This window comes from Homalodisca vitripennis, chromosome 2, assembly GCF_021130785.1.
Source record: "Homalodisca vitripennis isolate AUS2020 chromosome 2, UT_GWSS_2.1, whole genome shotgun sequence".
In the NCBI taxonomy this organism is placed as follows: domain Eukaryota; kingdom Metazoa; phylum Arthropoda; class Insecta; order Hemiptera; family Cicadellidae; genus Homalodisca; species Homalodisca vitripennis.
Window position 1 is genome coordinate 136,359,479 of NC_060208.1, and position 12,517 is coordinate 136,371,995.

Genomic DNA, 12,517 nt, shown 5'->3' on the forward strand with positions numbered 1-12,517 from the left:
AATACTCTGTCAATATATTATTCCTTGGTTCAATTCTGAAATATACCTCCATACCTGTATATTGTCCATCGTCTGTTTTATCATAAACAGGAAGATCATGCTGACCATAAAACAAAGTAGTTAAAAAAATAAATCTTAATTTCAATTTTTTTTCCTCAGCTCCCTTGTAGTATATGGAATTTATGGACATTGAATGTATGTCTATTCAGGATTTTTTCAAATTCCATTGATGACTGCATTGCCATGAAATTGGTTGTGAGCACACACATTTCTTGTTGAAATTAGGGACAAGTTGTGGGTGCCGACAGGCCATACAACAGTCTTGAACTTGGTTAAAGGAAGCAGTCCATCTCCCTAGAATTTTATTAATCTTTCATTTTAAAGCTTTGAATGGAGCAAGATGATCAGATTAGGTGCAAGATACTAGAGGTTCTTGCCCATGAGGTTAGGAAAATGACTTGTCGTTTTCATGATTTTTACCATCAAGTTTTTTACCTGGGACTATGTAATGTATACTCAGCACTCAACTATCACGAAGCCTTTTTGAGCCATGTCAAGTAAACCCTGTTTATCTGAACATAGCTTGGTTCCCGTACATATTTATAATATAGGTTTATGTACCTATTCTTATAGGAACAGGACCCTACAAGCAAAATAAATACAACACCTGCAACAAACTGAAATCCAGCCCAGCCTGTTGGACATACCAAAGGGAATTATTTTAAATTTTATTTTCAAAGCATCAGAAAATAGATCTATAGATAGCCAAATATAACCAGTATGTATATTTAAAAAAATATATAACAATAAATAAGTCAAAACACAATACCATTTTTGTGTAAATGGTTTGATTGTTCTTGAAAAAATTGGAATAGATGGGGAGGGGGCTTGTATCACACTAGACTTTCTTACCACTGATTACTCTATAGTCCAGCACTAATGCTTTCTGGGAACAAGTCTTGGTATTACAGATCTAACTGCCCTTACTGAGATGGTAGTACACATTTTGCCTCATCTTTGGTTTTTCTGAATAGATGGGGAGGGGGCTTGTATTACATTAGACTTTGTTACCACTGATTACTCTATAGTCCAGCACTAATGCTTTCTGGGAACAAGTCTTGGTATTACAGATCTAACTGCCCTTACTGAGATGGTAGTACACATTTTGCCTCATCTTTGGTTTTTCTGAATTGAATTGTTATTACTACACACCAAAATAGTATTACGCAAAATATCATTGGAATATATGTTTCTACCTTAAAAGTTTAATGTAAGATTTTGCTCACTATAGTTGCTGTTACTATCGTTTATTTTGAAATGAGGGCTTAGTCCTTCGATTTCAAATAATTTCAATATCTTATTTTGAACTATTTTCACATTCTCTAGCATTTATAAATTTAACAATTTATGTAATTTTAAAACATAAATTTAATCTAAAGATAGAACAATAAAACTAATAGCTATACAAAAAATATATTTAAAATAATTAAGTATGTACGTATAGTGTTATAATAATTATTATAAACACTGCATAAAGCTCTAAATAAAACCAATTATTACAGTAATGTACAATTATTTACAATACTTTAAAACTATAATAAATGTATAAACTTATACAACCTAATATATATTTACACAGAAACTAAAACAGTACAAACATTCATTTATTTACAATACTTTATACTTTGGAAGACATCATATTGAATATCCAGGATACTGACTGATTCTGGATTAAGAAGCTACATAAACATTGTTATGAAGCTATCATTCGCAGTAAATTTTAAAATCAAAATTAGTTTTAAAAATATCAAGATGAGATTCAGTTCTGAATTGTTTGCTAAGTAAAAAGAAATACAGGCAATTAGATCAAAAGTAATGAATTAATTACAGATTTTGAAACACCAAATAATATTTAATAATTCATATTTTGTTTATAACTTTTTGGCTAAGTTTTATTTCAACTATCCACAATGTTACACATTTTATTTATATTAATTTATTGTTATCAGCATTCATACAAATAGCAACCACGATAATAAACAAATAACTAATATACTTGTATATATATGCACCTGAAAAATTTATATATCTACACATATAAGCGTATCATTATAGAGAAGCTTATTCCTTTGACATGGTAGTGACCAATCATCATAAGTAAATAGCTGACCTTCCAAAGGAGCACTACTATCAGTTTTTTAATAATTGCAAATTTTCAAATTGATATTTTCAAAATGTTTTATCATAAATCCAATTAGAGAGTACAATCAAAGAGACAAAAATCACACAAACGTTAATCCTTGAAGTAATGGATATACATTTTCTTATTTCTCCCTAGCATACAATTAGCTTAAAAGATTTTATGTTAATTTGTTTAAAGTTGTATTTGAATTAAGATTCTTGAAATCATTATAGGAAGCAATAAAATAAAATATTACTTTTGAGATGTCTTTTGTATTTTTTTATTAATAAGAAATCAAAAGATTACATTTTTAATTCATTGAAAATGTAGAAAATTCTAATTAAAAAATCAAAATTGAAATGCTAATTTAAATTATCCAACAGATGTTACCATATAACAAACAATTTGACATAAGAACATAGCTTTGTGTGCAGATCTTAAGAATTGCATTATCATCCATCCTACACAGAAAAAAACAATCAAACGCACTAGCGTACAGTGTAAAATAATATCTAACTGCTATGACAACCAGTTTCAGATTAATAACAGGTGGCTAAAAGCAACGAATAGAGCGTAACTGTTGTCTGAAATTCTATTAACATTCTAACGAATTTTATCACCAGTTTTATGAAATAATTTTTTAACGGAGGACAAAAATTTGGACTATGATATTTCCTGTCATAAGCGTGGGGAATAAATGCTAAAATCGGTTTACAGCAAAATTGTTTTATTAAAAAAAATTAATAAAATGTTTAGTTACAAACCTTTTCTGGAGACAGGAAAAAACGTTTTCTGTAATTTTTGATGAGTAAGGATTTAAATTAGAACTTAGGGCATTTTATAATCAGATCAGAATAAAAACAGTTGTACATAAAGTTCTTTATAGCGGTTATATAAAAGACTGTTACCTGCGACTTCACACATAATTTTGCAGGCTTTGCAATTAGGACAAGAAGCTGAGAAATTGTACTTAGTCCTAAAAGGCCTTTTGCTTTTTCCGGAGTGATAGAATATTCTGGATGGGTAAGGTTAGATGTAGGGGCCGCTCTCTGTCAAGATCCATAAGGTAGGATTCTGGGCATTAATCTCAGTCATGACTTCTTAGAAGGTAAAGCTATATCAGCCTCTCCAGTCAAAGCAGGGAGGAGGTGGTATCCCCTTATGTCTAGGCTAGCAACAGCCCTTAACACAAAGGGAGCCAACTCCAACAGTCATCTCCCTCAGTAGACTAGACCTATCAATCTCACTCCATAAGGACCCTTGCACTTCAATATCTCAGCATTTGCAGTTAGTGACGTGCCACTCCTGGACCCAGATTTAAGTCACATATCAGTTCTCGCTATACCCAGTGTAGGTTCTCCGGGTAGTGATTGGTTTATACCTATCAGGGGTTTGTAAAACACTTGAAGATATTGTAAAGAGACTTATGAAAAGTTACTACACATTATCAATGATGGCTATATGAGTCATACACAAGTTTGAGTGGCTTAAAAATTTTAAAGAGGGTTGTAAAATTGACCATCAATGTGGAAAGTCTAGAAGTCAAAGTGAAGAAAACATTTAAAATGTGCTAGAATTAGTGACGTAAGACATATATTAAATAAATGTAGAAGACCACAAGAACTTAGTAATTGGTCTTGGCTCAGTTCACTAATTTTGATCAATGATTTGAATTTGAATTGTGCATCTGCAAAGTTTGTCTCGAAATTGCTTCCACCTCAACCAACAAGAAGAAGCTACAAAGGCTGCTCAAGATCTCATCCAGTGCTCTACTGGATTATAAATTACTTGACTTTTTTGTTCCCCAAAATCTAATGGCAGCTGGAAAAATGCTGATTTCAAGATATAGAGATACAACAAATAATGCAATGAAGCAACTTTTGGGATTCCAAAAAACAACTTCAACACCTGTTTCAAGCGGATGAAATGGAACTGGACAAAGTGTCAAAAGGAACCCATTTTGAAGGATAATAAGCATCAAAGTCTTAAGTCAAACACTTTTTTAATACACCTAATCCAGATATTTTCTTAATACATCTCGTACAACTGTCTCATGGAACCCTATTGGTAATTACCCAAAACAGCTAACACAGAAACCTAAAATTATAAAACCTCTGTGCTCTGAGATGACCAAATTCCATGCAAAATAAAAGATGATCTTATCAGCATAAATATTACTATGGAATAATTTTGAGACAAAGTTAACCTCACACTGGTTATCTTAATACCTGGCCACTTATGTGGTGAGCATATTACTCAATACAGGAGTCTCACTAACAACAAGCAACCCCTGAATGAAGGCGTTAAATTAACCCCTGAAAATAAGTAATGGCTCACAGGAGGATACTCCAGTATCTTGATCCACTTCAGAATAATTGGACTTTATGTTTAAAGAATAATGGTTTGGGGTCCTAAAAATGGAGTGTGTAACAGTTTTTATGATTACCAATAAAATACATAAATTTATATGCAACATCCTATAATATTTGAATGATTAGTTCCAAAGTTGTAGTAACACTTCAATAATATTTTAGGCCAGAGTGGAGGAATACTATATTCGTCAGAGTAATCATTGTGGAAACACTCACTCTGTATTATGATGGAGTCATATAATAATTTTTAATTGCCAGTAGATATGTTTATTTTAGTATTCATTGTTAGAAGATCCAAAAGCTTAAAAAAATCGCCACTGACTCTTATGTGAGGCTTTCTCTTTTTCTCTCATAGGATAAGAAACTTAGAAACTGCAATTAGTCCTAAAAGGACTGCTTCTGGAGTGACAGGATATTCTGGATAGGTAAGGTTGCGGGTAGGGGGTTGCCTCCTGTCAAGATTCATGAGGAAGGATTTTGGGCATTAACCTCAGTCATGTCTTCTTGGAAGAAGAGGAAGCCAGCTCTGTACCAGCATCTCTAGTAAATGCAAGGAGGGACACACCCTTATGTGTAGGCTAGCAACAGCCTGTAACACTTAGGGAACCCCACAAACTCCAACTGTCATCTTCTGTATTAGACTACACCTGCCCTTGTAACCCAATATCTCGATTCTTGTGGTTAGTGAAGTGCCACTCCTGGACTTCCATAAGGTTGCCCAGATTTAAGTAAAACATCAGTTTTTGCTGTATGCAGTGAAGGTTCAACTGGAAGGTATAAACCAATCAAAAGTGAACCCTCCTCCCTTTAAAATCACCTACTTCCGGCCAATGTAATCTATCTCCAATCTAATGTATTCTGTTGAGGGTTTAATACACAATGAGTATCAAATTACACTTTTCTAGGACATTGAGGAGTTGAAAAACAAAACATAGTTCTTTTAGGGATAGCAATCTCATTTCAACTCCTATAAATGTGTGATCTTTATGAAAATAACTTTTTATTTAAGTCATGAGGGATACCTGAGCAGAATTTCAACTTTCTGTAATTTTGGTTAGTTGGAAAATTAGTGATGAGTAAGTTAGGACTTTGCCTTTCGTATATAGAGATATTTGAAGATAATGTGCACGGCTTTATTTATAATAAAGTGTACTATCTTGTCTCTTTAACAACGTGGTTTTATGGGAGCTAAAGTGATCAGCAGTCAAAAAGCATTATAAAAAAATCTCCATAATCATCTCTTTTTTAAGAAGCTTTTAGCTATTGGATTTTCACTAAATTTGGGTATGACCATGTGATATGAACTACCAGATTAAAAAAGGAATTTCTACAGATCATTGGCTCGAAGCCAATGGATGCCACCATTGCTTGGAATTACACAGAGGTGACAGAGGACGTATCAAGGTTGTGGAGAGGAAATTATTTTCATGGATGATTTCAAAGTTTTCAGACCTGGTTGGAGGATATGTAATTCAACTTTCAGCTTGTTTTACAATGGTAGACATGTTTTTCGATAGAGTTTTATACAGTCAGAATGTATCAGTAGTAAATATAGATCTGAATTTGAGAGTACATATTTAGAGATATGTCCGAACCCAATAATTAAATATTTTGGCATCACAAACAATTCAAATTTTGATTGTAAAGATTTTCAATGAAGGAATGTAAAAATAAGAGGTGAACAATGACTAAGATTCATTTTCATATTTAACTTGTTTTAAGTATGACTTCATTTTTCTCATGTTTCATGAGAGCGCAGAGCTTATTTGGATACTTCATTTGTTGAGAGTGCTATTGATAAAATGTGGAACTAGTGGAAAATGGGAGTCTTACTAAAGATATCTAAGAACGTTTGAATTACATTGCACTAAATTCATCTTTATGGTTTATAAAATAAAATATTTGATTATATATTGTACGAGTATTTTCTCACTATTGGAAGACACCTATGGTTGACTGATATTACATGTGATTCAGCAAAAATCCTGAATCAAATTTTGGCTGAATATAGAGATGATATTACGGAAACCACGTTTGGATTGTATTCAACAATTTTTGAATTTGTTTCATCACTATTCACAACAGACCAAACTTAACTGCTAGTCTAAAGCAATCACACAGCAGGCACTCGAATAGAGGTCATGAAGCGACGCAGGCGAGTCTGACGCTTGCGGCGGGGTCGTGTCCGACACCGCAAGAACCTGTAGACTACACACAACACTACCAGCAGCAGCACCACCAGTAACACAGCTGGGAGAGAAGACAACTCGTCCTCGCCTAGATAGTCAGGAAGACTTACATCCTCTCGTCGCCACACACCGCCCATATCCCACACTGGCATATCTCCCTCCAGCGACAGTGACAACAGCTTCTGGGACTTGTACAGATTCCTGCAGCAATCAACAAAGTACATGTTTTATCCAAACTCAGGTACTATATTAATCAAATGTTTACAATTTTCACCTTGATTTTTGGGCAATTCCATAAAAAAAGCTGGAGTTAAAAGATTTGAAATCAAATTTGAATCTGTTATATTATTTGAACAAAAATGTTACTAGAGATGGGGATTTGTTTTGTCACCTAATGCACATAGCATAGGAAATAATTATCAAAATCAAAATAATTGTTCCTGAGAATATTTTGATTAAAAAAACATGAGTTTCAGGAAAAAGTTCTAAATTATCAACACTCTGATTGGCATGCTGCAAATACTTGTAATACTACTGCAAATACTGGCATGCTCCAGTACTTCTACATATCCTATTAAGCAATTTTGATGGAAAATGGAATACTTATTATGTAATTTAATTATTTTTACTTAGTATGAAAATAATTTGACACTACAAAATTAAGATGTTGAATAGAATAGTATTGTAGAATAGAATAATAATAAATTATACAACCTGTTTTTCTTATTTTGAAATATTATCAGACAAAAGTTAAGTAACCTATAGGCAATAATAGTACTCACAAAAATTTTTTATTAAACAATTAAATACACTAATAAAACAATTTGTATTAATAAACCCAAATCATTAGTACATTTAAATCTTTTATAAATTTTTCACGGACAATAATTGTATACAAGTGTATAAAGTTATTAAAAAAAAACCAATGAAGGCAATGAATGCATAATTATTTCTTGAAGGGTTCCGAAAACAATATTTTGTATGTAATAGATCAGAGAAGAATTTAAAATGATTTACTAGCCACATAGAGCAATTACAATGTTATAAGTCTTGTCAAGACATAGAAACACCAAATACTAAATAACAATTAAAAACCCACTAAAACACTAGTAACACATAGCTAAAACTAGGTGAAGTATGATATTTCACATTTTAATTATTTTCTGGTAAATTCAGACACAAATCATAAAAAGTATAAATTTTACTTTGAAGCATATATTCAAGACAAGACAATTCTTTATTTTCACATTCATCAAGAGGGAAATGGCGTAAAATACATATTATCTTAAAATTTTTCCCAGGTTTGTTATCATTAGCTGCCTAGGTCTTCACATTCTCTGCGAGTCGGCTCTCCAATTCAAAAATTCTCTTACTGAGTAAAAGGGTCTCTCTTGGAACCAGGGGTGTAGGCTTTTCTTCAACTTCCTTCCTTCCATTTTCTTCAATTGATGTGTGTTCCATAGAGGTCAGTGGCATTTCAACAGGTGGATTCTGAACAAATTGCATTGTTGGGTTGATGCACAGGTTCTGTTTGAGAGTTTCATCAGCAATAGTTAAGAAATAGTTGTTAAAATGGTCGGCTATATCTTTAGGGTCGTCAATTTTGTCTCCGTTTTTAACTATGAAGTCAAATCCAGAAATTGTGTCCTTGTGCTGATGATTTCTCTCGCTGTTTATGATCTCCCAAACAGCCTTATTTTTGTTAGCAGCATTGTCAATATGAGCAGCACTAGCCTCTTGCCTTAAGGTCCTTAGTTTTAAGTCATAAGCCTTCTTTAGCTGCGTAGAAGTTTGTTTATCCTCTTAGCTGCCAGAAAGACAATATCTCTCATTTGCTTTAAGAAAATCTTTCTTTAAGCGGAGAGCTTCTTCGTCATAGCACGGTCGAGCTTTTGGTTTTGCCACAACTCTGAATTTCTTGATTGGACAAGTGAGATCTAAAAAGTATGCTATTGTCTCCATATATTGGCTGTAGGCCTCTTCCACACTATCTTGTTGAAGTAAATTAATCCAAGATTCCTCAGCCAAATATCGTTTGAGATTTGTTAAGTTCTCTGGACTTACATGTCGATGAAAGGAGGTAGTAGTTTTTTTTATTCAACAGACAGAGGCAGATAACAAAGTTGTCCAAAATGGTCAGTTATACCAGTATGGAGAATTTTCACTTGAGATTCATCAATTTGTGCAGATAGCATCTATGAAGGACTGATGACCTTGAAATACTCTGGTCGCTGAAAGTTGAAGTCGTGTCATGTTATGGGACAAAAAAATTCATCAAACATAATAGTTTCCACGTTTGGTAGTTTATCACGTTCACGATAACGGGTTATTTCCAGACATTTTATTTTCTGTGAATTTTTTTCAATAATATAGGCAAAAAACCGTAATAGTTTTATGTTATGTTAAACATCTAAGTATAACGAGAAAAGTATGTGGGCTTTACATTTTTGCACTAAAAAGTAATTTCAGTATGTTTTTTTAGTTTTTCTTTGTGTACCCCAAGGGGTATCTAAAAAATTAATTTATCTTAAAAGTTTAGATAGAATAGATAGATAGATAGATAGAAAAAATATTTATTTTCTTGAAAATATGTACAATAGTAAAATTATATAAACATCATTTATACCTTAAGCACAAACACAAACATTGCTCTGTAATTGTTGTTCTTGAATTTATCTTAAAAGTTAAGCAATTGTGCGCCCGACAGGGTATACGACAGTTCGAAGTATTTATTTAAGCATGGGATCAAATTTAACAAACCACCAAGACAGGCAAACAATAAAAACGCAATAAGGAATTGCGTAGCAACGTGCACCCCATCAGGTGCACAACGCGCTTTATGAAAGCCCGGTTTGTACCCGATCGGGTACACAACAGCAATTATGAAAGATCGTGTGACCGATGGGGTACACTTTGTCATGAACGTGTTATTTATAGTGGGTTGACTCAGAAATAAATTTTCATAAAATATCCCAAAAACTATAAATAAAAAATACATGAATAGCTAAAAATTTTTGCCACCTAAGAACAAATTGCTGCTATTTTTTAAATTAAATGAAATTTTTTTCACAGTTCTATTTTAAAATCCTCTAAGTTTTATTAACCCTTCGTACGCGTTAAGTGGTATATATCGCCGATCGTAATTTTCCGGTAGCGCGCTAAGCGGTATAATTCGCGGTATCTCTTAACAACGTACTATATACATTTAAGTTACATGAAATGTCATAATGTGTATGAGTGATTCTTTTGTATTCCATTGTGATATTGGTAGGGCGTGACTTATCAAAACAGCTGCCGTCAGTCACATCTGGTTTTTGTTGGCCGTGACCGCCTGAGCGCACACTCGGCCTGCCGTCTCTACGCTCGGAGCGGGTAATCTCGCTCGTGAAAACAACAGGTGAACGTGCATTGTTTGTTTAGTAACCTAACAGTGGAAAGACTCACTTTATGAAAAAAAAAGGGGAAAAAGGAACAGCTAGGTGCGTCGTGTGTTTGAAGAGAGGATTGAGGAAAGAAACCATTTATCTGTGCAAGACATGCGATGCCAAGCCTGCTCTCTATCCGGATGACTGTTTTGAAGTCTACCACACTCAATCTCAATTCTAACTGTGCAATTTTCTAACTGTTTTATGCATTCTAATTTAATTTTTAACAGTGTAACAAATCCAAATTGTTTTGTTTTTAAACTGATGTCTTAAAAAATTTAAATTAAAAAAAAATTTAAATTACTTTAAAACTTTTATTATGTAAGTATGTAAATAATAAAAATAATATTTTTTAAATATAACATGTGTTTTCCTGTATTATTTAACCAATATATTCAATAAAAAAATAAACTTTAGAAAAAATTAAAAATTAAAAAAAAAATTTAATTAAGTGTAATAGTAGCTTTTCCTACTGATTATTTAGCGTACCAAGGGTTAAATCCCACTAATACCAAGTTTCATTAAAATCAATTCCATTAGGGTAAGTTCAGCCTTACCCTACCTTAAATACACATAAATAACAATATTTATAAAACGATTTTAGGCTCTTAGAACCTCTGTATTAAAGGCTCTTAAAGTGAAAACCACAGGAATCCACAAAACTCGTCAAAACCTTTTCGTATAAACAATTATTTCTCCTCCATGTATTAATAATTGCAATAATAATAGAAAAATGATATCAAAGTCAACATTTTCTTTATTCATATACAGGATGCTTTAATTCATACTGAAATGAAATGTAAATAACAAACCACAGTGCAAATGGTTTACTAAAATTCCCAATTAAAATAACATTAATTATTTATTTAAAAATGTTAGAGCCATTAAAAACACAGTGAAAATAAATAATAATAAGTCGTTATTTAAAATAAAGTTTTAAGAAAATCAACATTTTTATATTTTGCAAATTAATATTACTACAAATTTACAAAATAATATTACTAAAAATTTACAAATTAATATTACAACAAATTTACAAATTAAAGCAAAATAAAAAGATTAATAAAAATGCAATAGAAATAAAAACATTTTTAATTTATTTTAATAAGCTTATTTTTACAGTGAAAAGATTTACAGAGTTGTAGTAATGTTTTGTTAATGGTCATCGTTGTAATTGATTAGGTCTGTAAATAAACACAAAAACACAACTAAAATAGTTATAGAATAGTTTTCAACAGAAACAAACTAAGCAAAAACAACAATATTTAAAAATGTGTTCAAATTAAAATCATCAAAACGTTAATTATTTAGGATACATACAATTTGAAGTAAAACATTTTAAAAGTGTTTATTTAAAAATCTCTAAATCGGATAGTTCAAAGAATTTTATTCTATAAAATTCTAATTTCTTATTATGTAGGGCAATACTTGTCCATCAAATATTAATATAAAAGCAACACTTACGTAGGTGCAGATTTGTTCAAGGGGTTAGCAGGAGCCCATACAAGATGAGGACAAGGGGGGAGTGGGCGAACTTGTGGATTTCCCATGTGATTTTCCAACACTTTCGAGTATCTGTTGAACAAAATTCTATAGTAACTGTTGATGCTAATTTACTTAAAATTTATTAGACTAAATTTTTATCACAGTTTTACTTACTTACTTAATTTAACCCATTGCAATTGGGAAGCCATTAATGAGGCCAAAACTTATCTCTCTCTCTCAGTTCAGATGGAGTATCAGAAGGTTGTCCTTTCAGCTTGCCAGGTCCACATAGTAGTCAGCTGCATTCTGCCTCATCTCTTTGCACTTGTATAATCATGTATGTCACTTTACTCAGATTTTAATGGCAGTATTTGAACTTTGGCTCTTTAAATGACTGAAATTTAAATGAAATTCTTAAATAATTTACAGACTTTATTAGCTTTAAGGTTGAAACTTTAACGATTGGTTACTTATTATTATTTGCTTTTAAACAAACAAAGTAATATGTAATTTAAATTTTAAAGTGTTTATACCTTAATTTTTGGAGGAGAAAATAAATATGTACTTTTAGTAATAGCCAGTGGCTTTATGTGAAAAAAGAAAACCAATATTTAAAATATTACAAGATTTTTATTGTATTGACTACAAATTTGTTTTCACAATCACATCTATTGACAGTATATGATAACAAAATAATGTATATTCCACTACAAGATTTTGATTAAGATAAAGGATTTAGTTAAACTCTGCATGAAAACCAAAAATGCCTTACTTCCCAAGAAATTTCTGACTGCCACTGACTTTTAGAACTAAACCTAGTTTCTATGATTTTATTAAGAATTCAAAGTTACATCTCTTGTATGA

At 31.9% G+C, this 12,517-nt stretch overlaps 1 protein-coding gene across 1 annotated transcript in view; it reads right to left on the minus strand.

The window, feature by feature from the left end:
• Nucleotides 1-5,331: 5,331 nt before the first annotated feature.
• The window catches only part of LOC124354764 (membrane-bound transcription factor site-1 protease), a 35,528-nt gene continuing 28,342 nt past the window's right edge, over nucleotides 5,332-12,517 (minus strand). Inside the window, exons 17-18 of the mRNA XM_046805450.1 lie at nucleotides 11,633-11,743; nucleotides 5,332-6,944 (exon numbers count right to left, since the gene is read on the minus strand). Coding sequence (XP_046661406.1) covers nucleotides 6,668-6,944; nucleotides 11,633-11,743 — 388 coding nt within the window. The 3' untranslated portion in view covers nucleotides 5,332-6,667. The remainder of the gene's footprint in view (nucleotides 6,945-11,632; nucleotides 11,744-12,517) is intronic.